This window comes from Calypte anna, chromosome 7 (assembly GCF_003957555.1).
Source record: "Calypte anna isolate BGI_N300 chromosome 7, bCalAnn1_v1.p, whole genome shotgun sequence".
NCBI classification, from domain to species: domain Eukaryota; kingdom Metazoa; phylum Chordata; class Aves; order Apodiformes; family Trochilidae; genus Calypte; species Calypte anna.
In genome coordinates this window covers 25,464,696-25,486,573 of record NC_044253.1, presented here as the reverse complement: position 1 = coordinate 25,486,573, position 21,878 = coordinate 25,464,696, and the positions used below count along the sequence as shown (strand labels likewise).

The following is a 21,878-nucleotide window of genomic DNA, read 5'->3' as shown; positions in this document are numbered from 1 at the left end:
CTCTCTGGCTGATGCTGGAAAGGATTAACCAGAAGTCTGTTTTTTTACTAGCTGGCTCCCAGCAGTTCATACATACATCATTTGTGTGTTTTGTTGCATCCTTTGCAACAATTTGGCCAGAGATCCAAAAGGCATACAGATATAAAAAAGGCATACAGATTAGATCTAATTTAATATGACTACGAGTTGAGTTAGAAAAAGTACCCAAGAGAGGTATGTGGTTAAGAACGTGTAAGGTAACAAAATCTGGATGTAAAAGTCCTTGGCTAAGTCAGTGTGGCACCAGCATGATTCCCCCTAAGACCTTTGCTTAGAACTTCATGGTTGGCACTTTTAGCTCCATGTTTAGCTTGCTCTTAGCTTCTCTTAGACAGTGTTATCCAGGCTTCCTCTTTTGGTGAGGTTACCAGCTCATATTTGGTCTCCATGACTTGTGCTTTGACTGGGTGGAGATACAGTTTCCTTACAAGGACACTCAGCAGAACTGTAGCCACCATATAGGCAAACCTGAGGAAAGATACAAGAGAAAAGAATAAAAACTTTGCTATAGTGTAAATCTGAGACAGATTGTTTCAGCAGGGCAAGAAACAGACTGAAAGCACCTTCTCTCCTGCCTGCCAGAGGGACACACAAAGACAACCTTCCTTATGCCTACCTCAACTCTGGGCACTCCTGGCTTCCTGAAAAACCCAACAAGGAGAGGCTTTTTATGGCTGATTTCTCATTGAATCTCTCTGGTTGAAACCTATGAAAGACAAAACACACTGAAGCTTTCTGTGAGGGTACACAATCCTTTCCCTGGACATGTGTGCACACACAAGAGTAAGAAACTGGCAACAAAATAAAAAGTCAGTTACTTGCTCTCTAAATCATCCTGGGTACTTCCACACAGATAAATATGAAGGCAATTGTGCATCTACTCTGTCCATGTTCCCAGCTCATCAGCTGTGTCCTAGCTTGGTCAAAATGCTGATAAACTGAGTTAGTGTGACACTGGGCTGGAAATAATGTGCAGTACCTTTCAGCAGTCAGTATTTAGATAGAGTACACAGCTGAGCTGCTGCTACTACCTGCCCTCTATTCCCTTCCAAGGCCCACACAATCTGATTTGTCTCCCTCTCACTCTCTCCTCCTATGTCCCTTCAGCTCTCACTTCCAAAAATACTTCCCTTTTTTCCTTGTTCCTCACCCTTCTCTTCAAGCAGCTGATGTGTGTATGTGCATGTGCTGGTAAAGCTGGTGACTCATTCAAGGGAGAAAAGTGGTTTCCGGCATTAGCATGGTGAAAGCTGTGAGAAAACTATTACCCAGGGCTGTCATGAATTAAAACAAGATTCTCATAATCAACTAACCACAGGGAGGCTAATAAAATATAATTCAATTTAAATATAAAAAAGAAAAACTCCACAGGAAATCTGATGGATGGAAAGCAGTTCTCTTTCACTTTCTGCTAAATCTTTCTGCTTATACTTCCAGCCTTTGGCTCCCTGCCCAAACATCCAGGGTCTGCTTCTACCAAGGTGAAAAGACTTGTGGGTGCTGACTGTCAGTAAATCCAGCATCAAACTTAAATTGCCCCTGAACTGAAGTGGCCAATTGCAGATGTTATAATAGGAAAGGAAATGAAGCTACCTAACAAAAAAGTAGGGAGAGCAAACAGGCAGGTGCATTGGTTTTGTACAGTACATAGGTGAAAGGACTGCAAAGAGCTCATCTTCTGTCTCCATCACAGAAACGCAAATCTACCTCAGGCTCAACACCAACTTTCTTCTCCTTGGAATGAACACACTCTGCTCACAGCAGTCCTCACTATCCCTCCCTTGAGGCCTCAGCAAACCCTTCATAAACATAGTGTGGGTCCTATCCTAGTAGGCAATACCTGCCAACATGCTCACAGATTGGTGAGCCTGACCCTTTTGTAGGAGCTATACTTGTGGGGGAGGACAAGTGCTGCTCTAAAGGCTCTACTCTTTCTACTAAATCTCAGTTGTCTGTTCCCTCTGTCTAGAATAAGTGACTCACATTTTTTTCCCAGCCCAAGTTAAGTCAGATACATGTTAATATTTGCCACCTGGAGGTGGAGGTGGCAACCTCCTAAATACTTGCCTGAATCAAGTTTTGTTTTCACAGATTGAGGTAATGTGGTAGCATTTCCCTTCCTCCTGAAAAATTAAGACTGACATTTCCTCCTTTGAATAATTGTTTCATAATGACAAGAAGTGATTCCAAAGCCATTCAAACCACTACTTCTCTCTCACAGAAAACCTTAAAAAGAATTTACCAGCATTTGCCCAGAAAACTCTGTGTGTGTGCAAAAAAAATCTGTTATAAACTCTAACAAATACAGACTGAAGCACAGGAGGACCATGTCATCAATTACCTGAAAATCCCACCCATGGAGACAAATCAACCAAGGCCTTCACACATTGATTTTCTTACAGACTCCTTTTCATCTCCAATCTCTGCTTAAGGCAGGCCCTGCAGCCAAACAGGCTGTGCTGTAAGATCTAAACAATATTAAATGTTAAAAAAGAAAGGAATTCGTTGCACTAAAAGTCTTGATTCTACATACCTGTATGGTGATGGCCATGATGAACTATCCTGCAGCATCACGCCAAGAGCATACAGCACAAGTGTCTGCAAAGAAAATTAGATGTCTGTCAGAGCAATAAGAAATACACAATTAAAGACACTTCCAGACAGCCTTGCTGGATGACAATTGTTCTGTAGATTACTCATATTTATAATGTGGGTTAAAAAGTTAATATGTTATATTCATCTACAGATTTCCATAATTCATGCCCAGGTGTTAGGGTTTTAACTTCTAAGACACATGCTGCAATTGTTGATGGTTACACAGGGTCTGATCCATTTCCTCTACTCTTCCTCTCACATGTATGTATGGACTATTTAACCTTTTGCAGTGGGAAGTATGTCTGTTATGATCAGGCCTGAAATCATGCTCTTTTGGTTCACAACTGAGCCCCTAAGCCCTTTCAAACATGATAGACCTGGTGGACACTGTACCAGAAGCATTTCTGCTCAGGAAGAGAACATGAATTCCCAGAGGCTCTCTCACAAAGGAACTGCAAGGCAAACTTAGAGATCACAGAGCAGCTGCTCAGGTTCAACAGTGTCAGGAGAAATGGGCTTCCTGCCTCATCCCTCTCTGGGAAGAAGAGGAAACAGCAAATTGCTGTGCCCTTGCCCTGCCAGTACTGCCCTACCTACCTCTTTGGGGATGGTGTGTTGGTCAACTCTGCCCTCCAGCTCTTGCAGCTGTGCAGCCACAGGAGTGAGCTTTGCTGTTCTCACTGTCTCACACAGGACCTGCCGACAGTATCTGCAACCAATGTAAGACTTGGTTAGTTTAACCCTCCCAGAAAGAAGCTCATCCACATCCTGGTGGCAGCAAGGAGAGCAGAGTCATCTGCTGCATTCAGAGCTACAGTCTGCTCCTGGAGTTCTCCCACACTGAGGCACTTCCCTTTTTGTGGCAAGAAATCCCACCAATCCCAGCATTACATCTAATTATCAGCTTTTAGGGAAGGTTATCAAAATCCCTCTTCACCACACTTCTTTCAGATTTTTAACCAAACTCAGTCTGCTAAAAATCATAAACACAAGAGCTGTTTTCCTGGATCTCTGACCTATACAAGCAGAAAACTCACATGCTCAGTACTCCCCTCCTGAACTTCTGACACTTGTCCAAACACAAAATGCACACAGTTGTACCAAAAAATGCACAAAAAATAAATGCATGCTCTTGACCAGTCATCATCCCAGTTCTGTGGTCCCTCAAAAAGAATATTCTTCCATGCTTTCTCTAAATATGTTTGCCATGAATCCAACCATTAAAATGACTGATTACCTCTACTTTTGGAAAACTAGGACAGAAACCAAACAAGAGAGTAAACAAACAGATTTTGGACTGACAGCCAGGGTGGTGATTTTGTGCTCTCCTCTGCCAATGAACCCATTTTCTATAGACACCCTGAAGAGAGCAGCTTGGTCCCCATGGAGCCCTATAGCAAACTCTCTCCGTGCTGCAAGTCATCCCATGGTTTGATCACTTTGATCTGGGAAAAAGAGGGGAGTAGCTTTTGGATGCCTTCTCCTGGCTCAGTGTAGGGCTGGGCATCAGGCTCCAGCACATGAAGCCTCTGTCCCTACCAGATGAGGGTGACTTTCCTCTGCAGTTCCTTCCATGTGACCCACCTGAGCTGATCCATTTTCTCAGGTGTAATTGGTCCCTTCCCCAGAACATGGTCCATCTCCTTGTAGAGATTCTGCTGAACATCTTCTGAGGTTGACAGAAAATAGACTGCCCAGGTACACACTGGGGAAGAAATCAACACAAGACCAGACCCAGAAAATTCAATCTTTTACAAACTACATTCAGTTTTCTTACTCCCTGTATTTGCAACATTACTTTTTGACCCAGAGAAAGGTGCCCTCTGTTCTCAGCAGCCTGTGCTGCTTCTCTGCTCACTGGCAGGAGTGGAGGCTGAACTCCTGTGTAACAAGATACCTTGCATGCTGAAATTCTCTTTTCAATGCTATGAAGAGCTTAGGGAGCTGTGCAGAAGACTGAGTCATTCAGCCACACAGCCCTGGGGAAGGGACCACAGCCCAGCAAACCCTGGGGAACCAGGGCTATTGGACCAGTCACACAAATGGAAGGATGCTTTGTCCAAAGCATCAGAAAACTCCCTTGTTACAGGGCTTCCACAGCACATCTCAGGTGAGTGCTCCAGACAGCAAACATCTGGGGCTCTTGACAGGGCAACAGTAGAGCTCTCTGAAGGAGGTTGCCCATCATTTGTCTCCCCTGCATCTATTTTGTGAGGTACTCAAGAGATATCTTAAATAGCAAAGTGAAAAAGAAACCTTGCATTAGAAATAATTGTGTAGGATGCAGTTTCCCTAAAGCTACAAAGAAAATGTTTCTACCACTCCTAGCTGCCTCCTCACGAGAACTCTGAATCCCTAAGGAGTGAAATTGTCTGGAGGAGCTCGAAAGAATATTCTCTGGGATAGTATTATCATAGGTGGTTAATTTACTTTCCATACTCATTAACACTCATCTGCACTTGACAGTTTCCTTTGGAGTCCCAGCCCCACTGGCTAGGATACAGGACCTGATAGTCATCCCTCTATCATAAGAGATTTTACACAGCTTCAGGTGGATTCCATCTCTGTTAGGACTTTGGAAGCAAAAAGAAATGCTTATTTTAAAACCTGATCATCCTGAGTGCTGTAGAGAAGCAAATCCATCTCCTCAAGCAGATTTTCAGACCAGCTTATTGTATTTTAAACACAGTTTGTATTAATATTTTACACAGTTTGTATTATTTGTTCAGTATGTATTTTGGGTTGTTTTTTTCCCCATTAACATTGTACAAAACCAAAATTAGCTCCTTTAAAAGTCTCCCAAATGGGTACCACACCAGAAATTCAAAATGGCCAGTCAGATTCCAGTCCTCTGCTCTAATTTCCTCCCCATGTGCCAGAACCTATTTTACAACATGACCTTTGTGGCTTATAACTTTTGGAGCTTTTGCATCAAATTTAGCATCAGTTGGCTGGGGTTAGAGTGCAAACAAAAAGCAATAGGAAGAAATTCTAAGGTTCAGCAAAAGACTGGGAAGGTTGTCAAACAAAGCTTACTTTCAACACTTTCAACTCAGCAGCTGTGAGGCTGTGTTGAGAATCTGCTGTAAAATTCTTTTATGTATCTGTAGCTCATTTTTATTGTCTTAGAGTAAAAGTCTTATGTCATCACACATAGTTTTAGACATCTGAGTCTGAGGATGGAAAGTTATCTACAATCTGTACTTACAGTTAGCAGTGATCATGCATCCTGCCAAGGAGAAAATCATTGTATCTTCCAGAATCTAGGAAATAAGATCTACTTCAGAGAATGAAGTTCCTGAGCTAAAAAAAGAAGTAGCACATCCTCCATTCAAGTGCATGAAATCCTTTTAGTGCAGAAAGCAGGACATACATCTAGAAGACAGAGACTGAACTATCCACAGAATGTCCAGTGGAATGGCACATTAGACATACTTAATACTAACCCACTTCTGGCTTATAAAAACAGCAATGAAGCAGTGGTAAGAAAAATTATCAAAATCTAATGCAAGCAAACATTGTAGGAATGGAAAAGAGTGAGAAAGACTGCTCCAAGAAAAAATCTGACCTAAGACTCATTACTATGTGATGACACAGACCTGCTGGTCACTCAGGCTCCCCTGCAGTAAGGTGTCTATAAAGATGTGCCTGGTGAATGACTTGCCTCGGCGGTCCATTGTAACTTTCCTTAAGGTGGATTCCATCTCCATTAGGGCTTTGGAAGCAAAAAGAAATGTTTATTTTAAAGTCTGGACAATCTGATTGCTGCAGAGAAGCAAATCCACCTCCTCAAGCAGATTTGCAGACCAGCTGTTCCTGCTGAGCCTCTCTTACATGGTACTGTCAATGTGGAAGGCAATATCTCCAATTTAGCTGAAAATTTAGGAACTAGGTAAGACAGGTTGCCTATGAAAAAGCCATGCATTCAGGTATAACCAAGACATGTACTCTATGAGCTGAAATCACATAAAGATAAGTTAAACAGCAGTTAGAGAACCATCAGATGTTGTTAAAGGTTCTACAAACATAGTGCAAGGATGGCTCCGTGCTAGAGTCTGCACAGACAAGGAGGAAGGTGAGAGAAACGTGGAAGGGTTTTGGTATAGAATTCACACATCTGAAGATAACAGGATGCCCAGCTCCTGGTGACTGTGGGAACTGAGGGGAGTTAGGGACCTAGATGCCATTGACTGTCTGATTTAAATGACCTACTCATGACTATCCAGGAAACATGTAGCAGAAGTTGGATCTGCAATTCGATTTACAAAGGCTCAATTCAGCCCCTTTAACTAGAACTACCCTTTCTCCTTCCCCTCCACAGAGCAAGACCAGCAACATTTAAAACCTCAAGCCTCACTACATGGAGTTTATGAAACTCTTAATGTGTTATCCTACTGCAATTCAGGATCAGTGCTGAAGAAGAGCCCATGGGAGAATCCCATTTAAAGGGGCAATAGTTGTTCTCAGGTACTGAAACACAAAGAACCAGCAACATAAAGAAGGAAACTCTAGGTTTGGAGGATTTATAAGCAAACTTAGTTCTAAATACAAGATCTAAATACTACTTTATTTAGCATCTTATCAATCAATACTGAAAGGCCTTAACTATTAACAACAAAAGAGACAGGACAACTTAAAAGTAATTCCCTGTGAAATATATGAGGAATAAAAGCACTGCTGTAACTGACCTGAAAATCAGGTTACCTTGTAATAGCACACCAGAGGCTGTCACGTGGAAGGTATCCACCACAGCAGCACCTCTGTACTTGTGCCATCTAGGAGCCTGAGTGGCTGGCAGCACAGTCACCAAATGGTGCATCATAAGAATGACCACACATGCACATCCAAGTGGCTCCCTCTTTCTCTGCCTAGCACAGCTGCCTGCATGCCAGAGAGGTGAAAAGTGGACACTAGGGAACAGAACAGGAAGGGAGCAAAACCACCCAGGGTACTCTATCAGCCTCCAGTCTGGAGAGCCTCTAGAACTAGACCTGGAATTGGAGTTTTAGTCCTACAAACTTCTTGCACAATGACAAGCTTGTCACTCAAAAAACAATGATCGTGTGCAAGAGTAAGGAGGACACACTTGGTAGCTTATGGCAAGATGATAAGCTCTGCAGAAAAGCCAAGACAGATGGACAAAATAAGTACTTCCATATGCTAATGAATCAAGAGTGGGAAGGCAGTGGTGATGTTGGGAGGAACCTACCATCTTCGTAGAGCTTCTTCCTAGTCATGTTTTTGTCAAGGGACCCATCCAAGAAACCTTTCCCAATCTCTGACCAGATCTAAAAAAGGACAGAGAGAAGAACATCACTAACAACAGGCTGAGATTGCTGGGATTCTTCTATTCATCCCTATTAAGGAATATGAAAACACCAAATAAAACAAAGACTTCCCGTGAGTACAGAAACTGTCTCCTCTTGATGACATTTTCTCCCATTCCAGATAGTACACCTATTATAGCTGGAACTGAGCTGAAATAAACCAACTTACTTACAAGGGAAAAAGCTTGGGAATCCTAAACAGGAGACAAAACTGTTTCTTTACCATTCTTGGACATATCTTGGGACCTACTCACATTTTTCTTTCTCCAAAATGTCAGCGAGATTTCAAAAGATCTTTGAAGAGAAGAAGTTCCACTGGCATTCCCAGTAGAGTTTAACAGACTTATGTACCAAACACTCTCAAATGCCACTGGATCTGGTTTCCCAATCCCACAAATCCTTTAGAAACACCCTAGCTTAATGACTGCAGAATTAGCAGTAGCAGTTCAGATGGTTTCAGCTTGGGACAAGAGCCTTCAAGCTCTAAAGCTTGATGTTAGCTTGAAGTCTCAGGAGTAGCTTGGACTAAACAGTGCACAGACACAAGCTGTATGCTGCTGGTGTGAAAAAATAATAATAGATTTCCTGGCTCTGTGTGACACTTACTGCATCGTGGTGTCTGCGGAATCGGATGACTTCCCGGTCATCTTCAAAGCTGCTGCCCATGGCTGTCTGTGTGACAGACTTCATAGCAAAGCCCAGCATGTGCTGGCAGAGTGGCACATGCTGTGCCTCAGGGATGGAGAGCCATCTGGCTACCAACTCTTCTGACAGCTTGAGAGAAATGAAACCATTAGTTGGCAGTAATATCAGCAGCCTATTTACCAAACATACCCCAAACAGCCATTCCCACCTGATTCCTAAGGCAGACCACACTTCCATGGCTATGGGATGAAGTTACACTCTTTCCAGGGTCTCCTTCCATTGTTAACTTAAACAGTAACATTTTAGCCTCTTCCCAAGGTTTTTGCCCCAACAGGGCAGCCCTGTCTTCCTCTCTTCTTTGCTCTATTATAAAAGAAACCTTAAAATATATAATACTGGTAGTTCCAGACTGGGAAAACAGATCCTATCTGTCTGCTTGATTGAGTCATCAGAACAACTCCTCACCTGTCTGGTCCCAATAGTTGGTTCCTTCCTCCTGTGCTGAGAAATAAATCTAGAATCCAGATGCTCCAGTATCTTTAACTGCATCTGGTATCTTGGCATAAAAAGTCACCAAGATCAGCCCTTCCCCTGATCCACTGAAGCCAAGTGTCAAATATGGACACTGTGCTTGAATGGACAAAGGCTGTTCAGTGTCTCAGATGCTTATAATTTCAGCACTGATTTGAATGCAGCTTCTTTATCCTAGTGATCATTCCCACTTCCCTGTTAGCTACACAGGACTTCTCTGCTGCACAAAGGCAGCTACACACCTTCTGGATGAGAGCAAAGTTGCTTTGCAAGGACTTGGTCACAGCACTTTCATACAGCTTTCTCCTCATGAGGCTCTCTCCTGTATCCCCACTCAGGCTGGACTGGTACCTCAAGAGGGACTTCAGCATTGTCTCAAAGGGATCCACTGAAACCAAATAAAGGAAACCCCATTCAAAACCCAGGCATTCACACCACACAGGGATGATGAAAACAGCAACCTCGTTAATTTGGTGCTGCTACTTCTGGGCAGTGATCAAGGCCTGGATTCCTCCCCCAGGAAGGGTCTCTCAGGTGTCAAGCTTCTCTTGCTCAGTGTGGGCTGAGGCCTTCTAAGGTCTTTTCTCTGTGAGATGGCACCATCCTGTGACCAGCTTCCCCCTGCAGAGGTTTCCTGCTGGCTCTACCAAGTAGCACCTCAGTAACAATGCTCTGGAAGCTTATTCTCAGCTTGCCAGTTCCCAGCTGATTGTGCCACTGACTTGGAGACCCCAGTGAGTGTGGCATGCTCCTTCCTCTTCTCCTCCAGCCTGAGCTGCAGTCCTTCTAGCATATTCCCCCTTGACACCTGCCTGGTGTGCCCTCCTACCCTGACCATGCCCGACTCAAAACATATCAGCTCACATAAGAGACTTAGCCAGAGGTTGCTCTTTGCACCCCTTACTTTGCTTCCCAGCAAACACCATTTGACACCCTATTACTTCTGGATGACTTCTCTTGCATGCACTGAGTTCCCTGCTGATGAGCTCTTCCCAGACTGATACTCACCTTTCCCAGTCAGGAATGCCTACAGCAGAGAAGATCTTACAGAAAACAGTGCCCCACTAACCTACAGAATACTTTCTACTTCTGATTGCCTTACTTTCTATCTTCCATCAGTACTGACACTTGCAACAGTGTGCAAACCAGACAAAAACACATATCCTCCATCTTCCATACTCCCAGCTCACTTCAGCTAGATTTTTAATTATGAATTTCTCCACCAGGAGCCTCTACTTAATGAATCTGCTCAAGTACATTAGGTGTCAATGCAAGACTGCAATAAAGCACAGCATATTCTTTACCCTTAGTGTAAACCTTTCTGTGGCTCTTGCAGAACTGGCAGAATCTTCAAGGTATTAATTGGAAGCAGCAACTGGGGTTTTCAGGAGCGATATTTTCCCAGTTTAACACAGTCTCTTATTTCACCGTGAGGCATCAGAAACCAGAGCTGGATATTTGACTCAGCCAACTGTGGATGTATCTAGGATTCCCAACAGAGATCAGGGGCTCCTAACGCTACTAGGCAAACATACAAGAAGACACCATTCCCACTTGCAGAGGACTTACTGCCTAATGACACAAATGCAGCTGATGAGGCCAGAAGCACAAATATGGAAAATTTCCTAAATGTTTTTCTCTCACAGAATTTCCCTTCCAATGTTTTTAAGCTCTGCAACTCACTCTCCCACCTTGAATGACAGAATATGTGCATGTGTCTTGGCACAGCAGATGGTACCTGCAGCTCTCCACGTGGCTGTTATGTGACTGTAGCTGCTGCTGACAATTCCTCCTCCAAGCAGCTTTGCCATGGAGTGGCTGCTGCTGTTCATGTCACAGTCCCCTGCTGAACCTCCTTGGCAGAGCCAGGGGTGGCCAGGAAGACACATGGCTGGGGGCAAAGAGCAAACCTGGCAGGCAGAGGTATTTGGAGGGGCTGGAGGATGCTTTTCACCACCAGCAGCAGGAACTGCGAAGTTCTCCTGGTGCATGTGAACACAACCTGCTTGGCTGTCCACAGGCTCCATCTTTTCCTCCCCTGTCCCTGGTACAAACTGGCAGTCCCGTGCCACTGATACACTCAGTTCTGTGAACCAAGGACTGCAGGGCACAGGCTGCCCTTTGCTGAGGGCTGGCCCTGTCTTGCAGTTTCTGGGAAACAGCTATTTCTCCACAGCTATGGGAGGCCAGTGACTCCACAAAGCACAGTCTCTTGGAGACAGAGCTCTGTCCTGCCAGCACTTTCACAAACTTCTTTTTTCCTTGTCTCAAAATTATCTCCAGGGTTACATTTTCAGTCATCATAGAGAAGCATATCAAAATTTCAGTTGTTCCTTTGACTTGCAAAGAAATCTTCTCCCTCATCCCAAGAACCTCAGAGTCCTGCCCTATTATAAATAAATAAGGTCTGAAGAAAAGGTCTAACTCTGGATAGCTGAGACAGGAACCAAGCAGAACTGAGTATCCCAGACAGAAAGAATCTTTGAAGCTGAACACTACAAATACATACAGAACAGCAATGAAGTTGTTCTGCTCAAACAGGTCAGGACCCATAACTCCATCTCCAGCATCCAACGTGTGCCAGGTTCATTGTCTGAACTGAAAAGGTGACATCAGCTCACAGAACATTCTAAGTGGGTCTCTGAACCCACTGATCCTGGTAATCCTGAACTAGTCCACCCTCTTCACATCCACAGCCTTTGCAGTTCTGGACCGCTTCCCCAAAGCCTCTCAGAGGAACTGCCAGTCCCAGCAGCAAAGTTTTATTTCTTTTGAATATTCCTTGCAAACTAATCCTAACTAAGCATTAAGAGGCCATGATAACATACCAACTTCAAGCTCTGCTTTAAGCATAAGGAAAAGCAATCTCTTGGCATTGGGAACCTGTTAATAACTATGAATGCTATTAATACAACTTCAAGGATCTCATGAGAGATGCACTATCAGCATCTCTCTTTCTTTGTGTCTCCAGTAAGTCTGCCAGTGCCTCAACACTCATATGAAATGAGAGGAAGTTTTCTATGCTACTTGGAGCCAAACCCTACATTTCAAACTTGGAAACCAACAAGCAGGCATCTATGAAGAGCAGTTCTGGCCTCAAGTATCCCACAGGACTGAGGAGTCACATGGCAAAGGTTTTCAGGTAGGGCTGGGGAGTCAGGATTTGGATATAACCCAGTCCACGCTGGGATGTCTCCTGCCTCACAGCAATGTGCACACAGGAGACATACAGACAAGGCCAGGTCTCCCAAGAAAACTGCAAGGTGCCCAGAACAAGTTGGTGGGTGAGCTACCACAACAACTATTTCCACTCACTAGGAAATGGTACAGGAACCCTTCTGCTACAGCCACTCAGCTACTGTGTTGTTTGTACTTCAAAGCTCCAAGAAAAACAACCATTAAGATTCCTCACCTCTAATAAATTTCGAGCATTTCTGACAAACATCAGTGCTAAAAGAGAATCGTTGATACAATTAACATGGATTAATTTTTAGGTCTGAATTTGGTACGGATCATGAGAACACCCCTCTCTTAAGCCTACTGCTGCTGCCCCCTAAGGAAAGATCCCCCCTAAGCTTTTCCTTCTGTTGAGCTGAAGTTTCCCTGGCTCCTCCTGCATGACAGGATCCCCACTCCACTTAAGGTGCTGGCAGTCTTTCTTTGCACTTGCTTTACTCAAAATCATCCTGAGGTCATAGCCATACACAGGATTCCAGGTCTGGCTTACGTTCATCTTGTGCAATAGCCTAGATGCTTTCCTTTATCTACAGAAAATACATAAAAATGCACCCTCTTCTTTTTTTCTGTGGCCATGTCACACTGCAGGCAATCAGTACACTCTGATCTAGCCCCTCTCCTTCATGTTTCTGGTGCCAGTCCTCAGGGGAACCCATCACTCTGCTCCCACACTCTGCTTCCCTGTGTTGACAAGGGCTCTCAGAGTGATGCCTTGCAGGCAGAGTGCTGAAGTAAGTGGGAGTATTTCACCTCCTCAACCCAGTATTTTGCATTCCCAAAATAATCCAGCCTCACTCCCTCTTTTGTTTCTCATATCCCATTACCTCCAGCTTTGGTGATGACCCAAGCAGCATCCAATCAAATTCTGAACTGAATCCCTGACAGAACACAGTTCTATTATTTTCCTTGTCTACAACTCTAATTATCAAACAAGTATGGCATGCATTTCCTACTTAACCCATCAGAGAATGCCAGACTAGCCTGTACCTGCCTGGGTCACTTCATTTCCTGTATTTAAATCCAGGCACTGTTATTTGTTTCTCTCCAGTATTTGGCTGCTCTCAGATTCTGTACATTTCTGAGAACTCACCTGCTTAGGGGCTTGTCATCACCTCTCTGAGCTTTGACAAAATGAGAGCCTGCTCAGTCTCCCCCCAAATCACTTGAGTGCATTCCTATCTTTCAGGGTGTAGTGTCTGGAGTGTCACTGCTACCCAATGCTGTCTTGCTGGTCTCCGTTACCTCCTACTCCTTCCACAGATTGTCACAATTTTTTTTGAGCCTGTCATGCAACTGTACAAGAAGCTTACCTATCAAGACCCTAGCATGAAGTGATGCTGAGATAGCTGCCTGTGCCTGTAGACAGCCTACAGTATCAGATAAGAGCTGTGCAATCAGCACCTCATTCAACCTTGTAGGATGAAAATGGGACAAACATGAAGTTAAACCTCAAACATCAACTGAGTTAAGTTATTGTCTATGATCACCTTAGGAAGCAAAAAACTCACCTAGGATGCTTACACCATAAATTAAAATACTCTCCCAGGACTAAGATGGTCATCTTGGCTATCAACATCACTGACCACTTCCAAGTCTGGAAGATTCTTAAAGGTTTTCAGCACAAAATTCTACACACCAAAGAAAAAATGAAAGATAAAAAACTTATTCAAATAATACTTTAAAAACCTCCACACTGAACTGCACAAGGGAGCTATCACAAGCCAGCACTTCTCTTTACAGACTTAATTTAGCAAAAGTTCCCCTTCTTAAACTGTACTTCAAGCTGCTTCTGGGATGTGTGCCAAGTAGGGTCAGAATCTTCACCTTGCTGTTTCAAGAGACTAATGAGCATGAGGCTTTTCATAAACATTTGCCTGCAGGGAGATGGTAAAAGGAACACTCATGCTCATTTCTTGATGGCCACTGGACAGCAGCAACTCTGGTCACTGGTAAGCAAATTCAATAAGCAGGACCAAAGACACACCTGAAGCACCATGTCAGCTACAAACTAACTCTCATTTTCTTTCTGCTTAGAATGAAGTCCCAGATTCCCCTGACATCGGATGCTCAGCAAATGGACTCCAAGCAAAGAACACTTACACAGCAGGTTGGGGTTTATATGTTGTTTCAGGAGATCAATGGAGCCAAGGCTGACAACAAGACGTCTTCCAAACCAGAAAGAGACCAGTGGACCATATTTCTCATGCAGATTCACCAGGAACTCATGCAAACTGCCACTAGCAATGATATCTGGCAGGTTGCCATCCCTGAGAAACACAAAGAGGATGCCCGGTCATGAATAGCATCATCTGCCAACGCTGAACTTGAACAATGTGAAGATGGAAAACACTTACTTTTCATTAGTTGGAGTTAGCCCAGGGATACCTGATGCTTGTCTAGATGCCTAGAGAATAAAGCAGATGCATCAACCTCCGTAAACTTAAGATTTTACACAAGCCCCATAGCTTCCCAGCAGGAGAGCTCAATTTCCACGTCCTTACTGCTGCACTACTTACAAACATTAAACAAAAGCTGAATAAACCACATCTTCAGGCACCAGACCTGCTAAGGCTTATGAAGTCAATGAACTCTTAAGTGTGTGCCCAGCACCAATGGCTAAACCAGGATTATGCATCTGCAAAGGTCCCTGCGGGAAGGTTTTAAAGGGTCACCTTTGCAACGCAGATCTTACACCTAGATCTTGCCCTGAAGCTCTGTACATGTGCAAAGCTGCAAGGCAAGCAGATAAGGCCTTTCTAAGAGGAATTCACCGGGGCACGTAGAACGTGAGCTGTGCCCAAGCGTGCGGGACGGAGCCGCGGCCGGCAGCGCTCCGCTCCACCAGCGCTCCCGCGGGCCTCAGCCACCTCCCCCGCAGGACCCGGGCTCCGGGACCCCGCCAGACCAGGGCTCCAAACACGGCCCAAGCCCGGTGGGAAGGAGCCGAGGCCACCGGGGCGCGGTAGCGGCTCCATCCCGCGGCCGCTCGCACTCTGCCCGCACCGGGGGTTGTGCCCCGCGCTCCGACCCGGTCGGCAGCAGCATTACCGGGTAGAGGTAGAGCACGGCGCCCACCAGGATAAGCAGGAAAGTGACTGCGAAGATGGCAAAGTCCAGCATCTCCGGGCCGGGTCGGGACGCGGCTGCAGCGGTGGCGGCGAAGAATCGGCCCCACCCCGCGGCCGCCGACGGGGCAGGAAGGGGCGGGCTCGGCCGAGCTGTAGCGGAACGGGGTCCCGCGGCGCCTGCTGCCGGTCCGCAGCTCCACAGTGCACGGAGAGGGGAACCGGGGGCACTGCCAGCAGCACATCCAGAGCTTCCTCGGAAAGGAGGCGCGGTGCAGAGGCTGCGGGCCCTGGCCCGGGCCGCCCCCGCCGCGCTCAGGTCTCTCGGGATCCCCTCTCTTCTCCCAGGAAGGTGCAGGGAGTGATGTTCGTTCCCTACGCCCCGCACGACCGAGATACCCACACCCGGACTGTGGGGGAGAAGTTTGAAAGCTTGGATAAGGCTGTCCCGCTCCGGGCGCCGAGTCCCTCGGTCGGGCGCTGCAGGATGTGGCCTTTGGGCAGGACTGGACACCCCGGACCCGCCGCTGCAGCACGGGGGAAGGCGGACACCGCCCCGGTTCGGCTCGGGGTAGTGCTGCAGGCAGCGGCGGAGAGAGGCTGGGGAACCGTTCTTCAAGCTGTGAAGTTACGGTCAGCAGTGGGAGTGGGAGCAGCAGAGAGCTGTTTGCTAACTTATAGCGCGAAGCAGATGCTTTAGAGACGTCCAGAAGAAATCTTGTTGCAACACTTCTGACCGCTGCAGGGAGGAAGTTTGTATTCTTGGAGACGAAGTGGAGCCGTTTCATCCTCCTCAATCACATCAGAGAACATTTCTTCATGTACATGTTAAACCTCTGCTCAAGCCATGCACCTACTAGTGTTAAGTGAAGACCATTACTGTGATACACTTCAACCAGCCAGATATTTCCATGATGAACAGCAACTCGACTTTGAGAAAAGATCTTTCTGAAGCACCACCTCTTATTTATCACTGTTATGGGTAACTTGGGACCTATTACTGTAGTAATCATCAGTACTCACTTACCTGCACACTTTTCTCCTTATCTTTGCAGAAAGATTACTGCTATCAAATGTCCTCTCTGGCTCTCTTTGCTCTTCACCTGTATAGTTAGCAGTGAGATGAGCTTCAGGAACTAAGTTTGATGTTATTGTTGAGTCTCTATGATCAATAGGTGCTATAAAATGCAGTTTCTAGTTGTGATACTGCATATTAATCATTACTTTTGTCTTTCAGGATGGGATTCCTTACCTGGAGACCAGTGCAGGAACTAATGTTGCTACCATCAGCATCAATACAACCAATCACATGCCAATCGTTTATCAACCTTCACTGCAGGCCTTTGGTTTAATCCCTTTTAATATTAATCCCCACTACCTGGACCCAGATGTTAAAAGCACTCACATGGGTGTAAGTAAAGCATGCCAGAGCTAGCACAGTAACCAGGGTGTAGAAGTGAAACAACAGCATGCATGTCTGAGGCCTTACAAAGCTCTAGAAAGCTGCTGCTTAGATGCACTTGGAAATGTTACTGAAGCTGTAACATTTTACTCCCTCTTAAAGCTCTTCTCTGAGTGGGAAGAGAAGTTGGCGACACTATTACCTATGGAACAAAGTGTTTTTCACAAAGGGAAGCTCTGAAATACTGTTGTTTCATACCTGGTGTGGAACTGGAAGGGAGGGTGGGGAAGAGAAAGATGAACTTGAAATGCTAAGATGTGATGCTCTCTGTCTCTTCAAAGTCCTGCCATAGTCTGTCTTGCCTTCTGCTTGAGAAGACCTAACTTAAAAAATGCATGAAGAGGCATTAAAAATAATAAATAAATATAATAAGCATAATATATATAAAATAAATACTTAACGTTTCCACCTACGAGAAGGTGCAATGCTGCTAGGAGACAAAGCCACCTTGCAAAGAGTAACAGGAACACGTCTTGTTTTGAGGTAAATGCTTCATTTGAATTTAAATGGATAAGCCTTCAAATGGAAATGAAGAGACATATTACACACACGTTGCCTGTCCCCCACCTCAGAAGTTACTTAATTCGATTACTCTTTGGGTAAAACACAACTATTGATTTATGCTCCTAAGGAGCAGGCAGTACAACTGCACTCTAAAGGATGTCTAACTTACCCAGCAAGTGCTATGGCATTACATCCATTGACGTTTATGGTTTCAGACTATAGTTACTGTTCACAGTAGGTTATTTTACTGAGGGCCAAGGGAATGTAAGTTTGGCTCCAATGTGTTGAACTCTAGAACAAAGGAACTTAAAGGTCTTTAGTCATATGAACATTACTAAAAAATCTAACATGTTTCCTATGACGCAGACAAGGAAGGGAGTCAAAACTCTGCTTGTTACGAATAAAGATTTCTTGTTCTATCTCTAGTAACAGACGGAAGTGCAGTAGTCCCAGCTCCTGTGAAAGCTCACAGCACAATTTACCTTGTTTACAGGGGTAAGAAACCAACTGTACACGAGCCTGGAACAGATTTGAGTTTCCTTCTGATTGATAGTGACCTCCAGAATCCGTAGCCTTGCATATATTCTGCAGAAGTTACAAGGTGGGAAGACAATGAAGAGGAAGGAAAAAGATGCTTCTAGGCCCAGGATGGGTAGAAAATCTTGGCTTTATAAAGATAAATATGCATTAGAAGGCTCTTTTACCAGCCCGAATTCATGTCTTGGAAGTCTCTCCTTCACAGCAAAAGGATTATTTTTATTGCAATACTTAAGTAAATCATAGTTATTCTTAGTTTGAAAGGGTCTGTATATTCATGTATTCACTTTCATTCCTTCCCCATCAAAAGTAAGTTATTTCAACAAAATTAAGACCCAACACCAAGTCAGTTGCTCTTGCTGCACAGGTTTGCCTGCAAAATTAAAGAACTATTTGCTTAGTGCAATCCCACACTATGAGATTTTTGTGCTATTAATGAAGGAAGAAGTTGTGCATTCAATTACTTTTATTGACTTGAGACTCTTGTTAAATATATACAATGCTAATTACATACAAAAGTGCATCTTAAAAATTGTCAGGTTACAAACTTGCAAATCCTAGAAAAGTGCAAAATTTTAAAACATCTTCCACCATGCTGTACAGAAAAAAAAATCATTAGCCAATATACACTCTTAAAGCATACTGATCAAACCAAAATAAGACATACAGTATACTCTTAAAGCACCCAGAAGGGACAAAGATATTGCACAGAAGATTGAGAGCAAGTTTGTTACAGTGCCTGAAGGCTCATTTTTGAAAGCAGATACTCCTCAGACCTAACAATTAACTCTTCAGAAAGGCACTTTTTGGCATTTAAAAATCCATTTGTAATCCTATAATTGCACAGTCTGTAAGCATTATCAGAAGATACTGTTAACTTGCTGCAAGGGCTTTGTTTCCACTCCCTCAAGCCAACTGAGCCCACAAAAACAAATTCACAGCTTCCATCAAAACACTGACCAAAAGGAGGTAAGTCTCACAAGTGACATTTTTTCTAATCTTACATTAAGCTGCTTCTGCACAGCAAACGGTTGAATCACAACACACATTGCAAACTTCCATTGATTAGTTTTTTCCCCTTCATGGATTTCTCTAAGCAACAGCACACAGCTATGTATGGCTAAAGAAACAGTGCCAGATGCAAGGCTAAGTTTAGTTTTAAAAGTTACTGCAAAGCAAAAAATACAGCTCCCTCAAAAAGAAAATACTGACTAGAAAGGAAGCTAAATAAGCAAGTGGCCTCTAAGTTCAGTGAGATCTGATATATATGGCTGGATGTTCTACATTGCAATCTCAAAAAACACCTTAGCAGTTTTAAACCATAATCCATACTAACAATCGTACTTTGGGGCAGAAGATGTGTTGTGAAATGTTGTCTGTGCTGAGTATAACCACAGAACTATGCTCTGGAAATACTTGCTGTTTTCCCAAGGCCAGCAGATGAAAACACAGAATGGAGGAGTTCTCTCCTGAAGAAAAGTAGTGAAATACCTACTTTATCTAGGCTGTTTAGTAACTCAAACAGACCAGTTTTCTTCCACAGATGCACTGCAAACAGGTGAATTAAAACCAAGCAACAGACACCTTTGATTAAACACTACAAACAGTTCCTCATCTCGGGGGTGTTGAAGACTGCAGTAAGAGAACAGTACAACAGCACTCAAAGAGCACAAAGCATGTCCTGCTGCCAGCTCTGAAGCATTTCTGCATTCATTTCAGCATCCAATGACAACAACAGAGAAGAAGGGTACAACACTTTTGGCGGGTTTTTTTTGGTTTTGTTTTTTTTTTTACCTGCAGTTGCATTTCAGAAAGCCCTTGCTTCCTTTGCGAGTGTATGCTAACAAGAGTAATTAGTAATAATACAGAGATTTTGGCCCTTTGGGATGGAAGGAAAGATACCTTCCAAACATTTCAGTTCAGCCTAATATTGGTATATAATGAATCCACGTGTATGACTCCACTGTATGACTCTCCCCAGAAGGAGTCCACTAACAAGTGTCATGTTGACACCTGAAATTAACATAGCTCTTAAAGCAAAAAGCTTTAAAAGCCCATTCTACAAAGCACTGAAGCACTGACTTGAATTTCCACTCAAGTAAATACAACCTTATGTGGTGCTTTCATCTAATAATATTTATTAGGTCAGGCCTTAAGTTCACATTAGGATATTTATGTATATGCACTTTTAAAAATTCTTTGACAGGAAAAAAAAATATATATATTCACAGTGCTTAGGCTCAGCATCCAGCCTAGACAGCAAGGTGCAGTTAAACAATGGAAGAGAGGAGTGTCTTCAAGTGACAAAGAGCAAGTGTCTACAAAGGCCCTCAATGGGTGGAAGAAGACTGACATCTCCTCTACTACCTTCCCCAGCTCCAAAGCTCCCTACCATACCATAATCCATATACAGATACACATTTTCAACTAAACATACACAGTGAGAGCTTTGTGAAGCATTTGGTTGCTGTACATATGTTTTCTAATGATTTTGTTAACAGAGACTGAGAAGGATTCACAGAGGGAGACATGGTCTGGGAACATAAGGTAAACAGCTCCCCTTGACTAAGGCAAGACTTAAAACACCTACCCACTCATTTGTGCATTACAGGTAAAAATAAACGTATCATTTCTGCAGGACCATCTTGAAGCAGACTTTGTTTCTGTATGCAGGGCTGCTAACAGTCCCATACAGAATATTTACAGTGCAGAAACTTAGCTCCTGCATTCAAAGGACACAGAAATACTGCTTTCAAGAGGATCCTTACAGAGCAGTGAACTGACTAGAATATTTAAAGCCTGTAAGTTGATAAAGCTGTTTTGTGAGAATAGTCACAATCTAAGGTATAACAGGGGGAAGAAAAAAAAACTTGTTTATATCAGTGTTGCAGATCAGCAAGCCAGTTGTAATGTGGGTGGGTGTTATTTGGTTGGTTTGTTTTCTTTTTAAATCAAACAGGCTTCCCAAAACCTGCTTTCTTTCTGCAATGTGTATTAACCATTAGGAGAAGTGCAGTTAGTTTAAGATTGGTATTATTATTTTGTGCTGGTGTTGGTAAGTTACATGGATGTTAGAAGACGTAGTTTCTAGATATTCTATGAAGAAATACTAGATAACAAGTATACTCATACAGAATAATTTGAATAAGTCACATGACAAGCTGAACAGCAAACATTCCATTTTCTGAGTGCATGTATAGCACAAAAACTGCATAGACTAGGAGAAAAGGCAGATAAAAAGACAAAAATACGATGAAGATTTATAAGCAAATTGATAAAGAGAAACATTTTACTTGAAATAAAGGAGAGGTGTCTTCTAAATATCATCCTTTGGTATGCAAGTTCAAAACTGTGGTAGGGAGAAGTTACTCAGTAATGGTAACTACTTCATCTCCTTTATATTCAGTTATGAAAAGAGTCAGTTGTCAGTTTCTTTTAGATATATATTTATATAGATAATAGACAGATCTATTATCTATCTATATACAGTCCTACCCAGTTATGCAGCTTCAAGGGTAAGCATATCTTAAGCTTTGATAGATACCATAAAGGTTGTTCCAAAAATTAAATGTAAGAAGATATCACCAAGAAGACCTTGTCAAATGTAGTGTTATCTCACAGCTTTCATTTTTACACTTAAATAAATCTCTCTTCAAAACCAAAGGAGAATCTTGTTGCACCAATACTGTGTGGAAAATGAAGCATGATCCTAAGCATTACTGACTTGAGGAAATCAAAAAATTATCAAAGTCAGTTCACCAATTACAGTGCACTGTATAACAGACTCCTTTCAACCAACCTAAACAGCTGATCAGAAAAAATTCTACTTTTAAAGAGGCTTCTACAAATAAGTTAAGTGAAAGAAACAACATACCAGCTAATGCACACACTTGCCACCTATAACTTTTATTAATTGGTTTTCAATAAAAACAAACT

At 43.4% G+C, this 21,878-nt stretch overlaps 2 protein-coding genes across 6 annotated transcripts; one reads left to right on the top strand and one right to left on the bottom strand.

Annotated features, from left to right (window-relative positions):
* Positions 1-155: 155 nt before the first annotated feature.
* On the bottom strand, positions 156-15,575 carry LOC103525533 (cytochrome P450 20A1). Of its 5 annotated transcripts, none has more exons than XM_030454178.1 (13): positions 15,423-15,575; positions 14,729-14,778; positions 14,475-14,641; positions 9,380-9,525; positions 8,568-8,735; positions 7,844-7,922; positions 6,234-6,349; positions 5,843-5,897; positions 4,219-4,339; positions 3,232-3,343; positions 2,573-2,637; positions 656-745; positions 156-507 (listed from the first exon to the last, which is right to left on the bottom strand). In XM_030454178.1, the coding sequence occupies exons 1-13, from the start codon at positions 15,492-15,494 to the stop codon at positions 357-359; spliced, it is 1,392 nt and encodes a 463-aa protein (XP_030310038.1). In that variant the 5' UTR covers positions 15,495-15,575; the 3' UTR covers positions 156-356. The 5 variants fall into 5 exon arrangements, with proteins under 5 accessions (XP_030310038.1, XP_030310039.1, XP_030310040.1 ...); XM_030454179.1 differs by having other exon boundaries at positions 15,450-15,575; XM_030454180.1 differs by lacking the exons at positions 7,844-7,922; positions 8,568-8,735; positions 9,380-9,525.
* Positions 15,576-15,598: 23 nt separating this feature from the next.
* On the top strand, positions 15,599-17,977 carry LOC103525545 (alpha-aspartyl dipeptidase-like; the record flags this gene model as incomplete). The annotated part of the gene is given in 5 exon segments (XM_030454665.1): positions 15,599-15,706; positions 15,792-16,079; positions 16,677-16,859; positions 17,245-17,384; positions 17,899-17,977. Coding segments are annotated over 5 exon segments (798 nt in total), but the record flags the coding sequence as incomplete, so codon positions are not given.
* Positions 17,978-21,878: the final 3,901 nt, after the last annotated feature.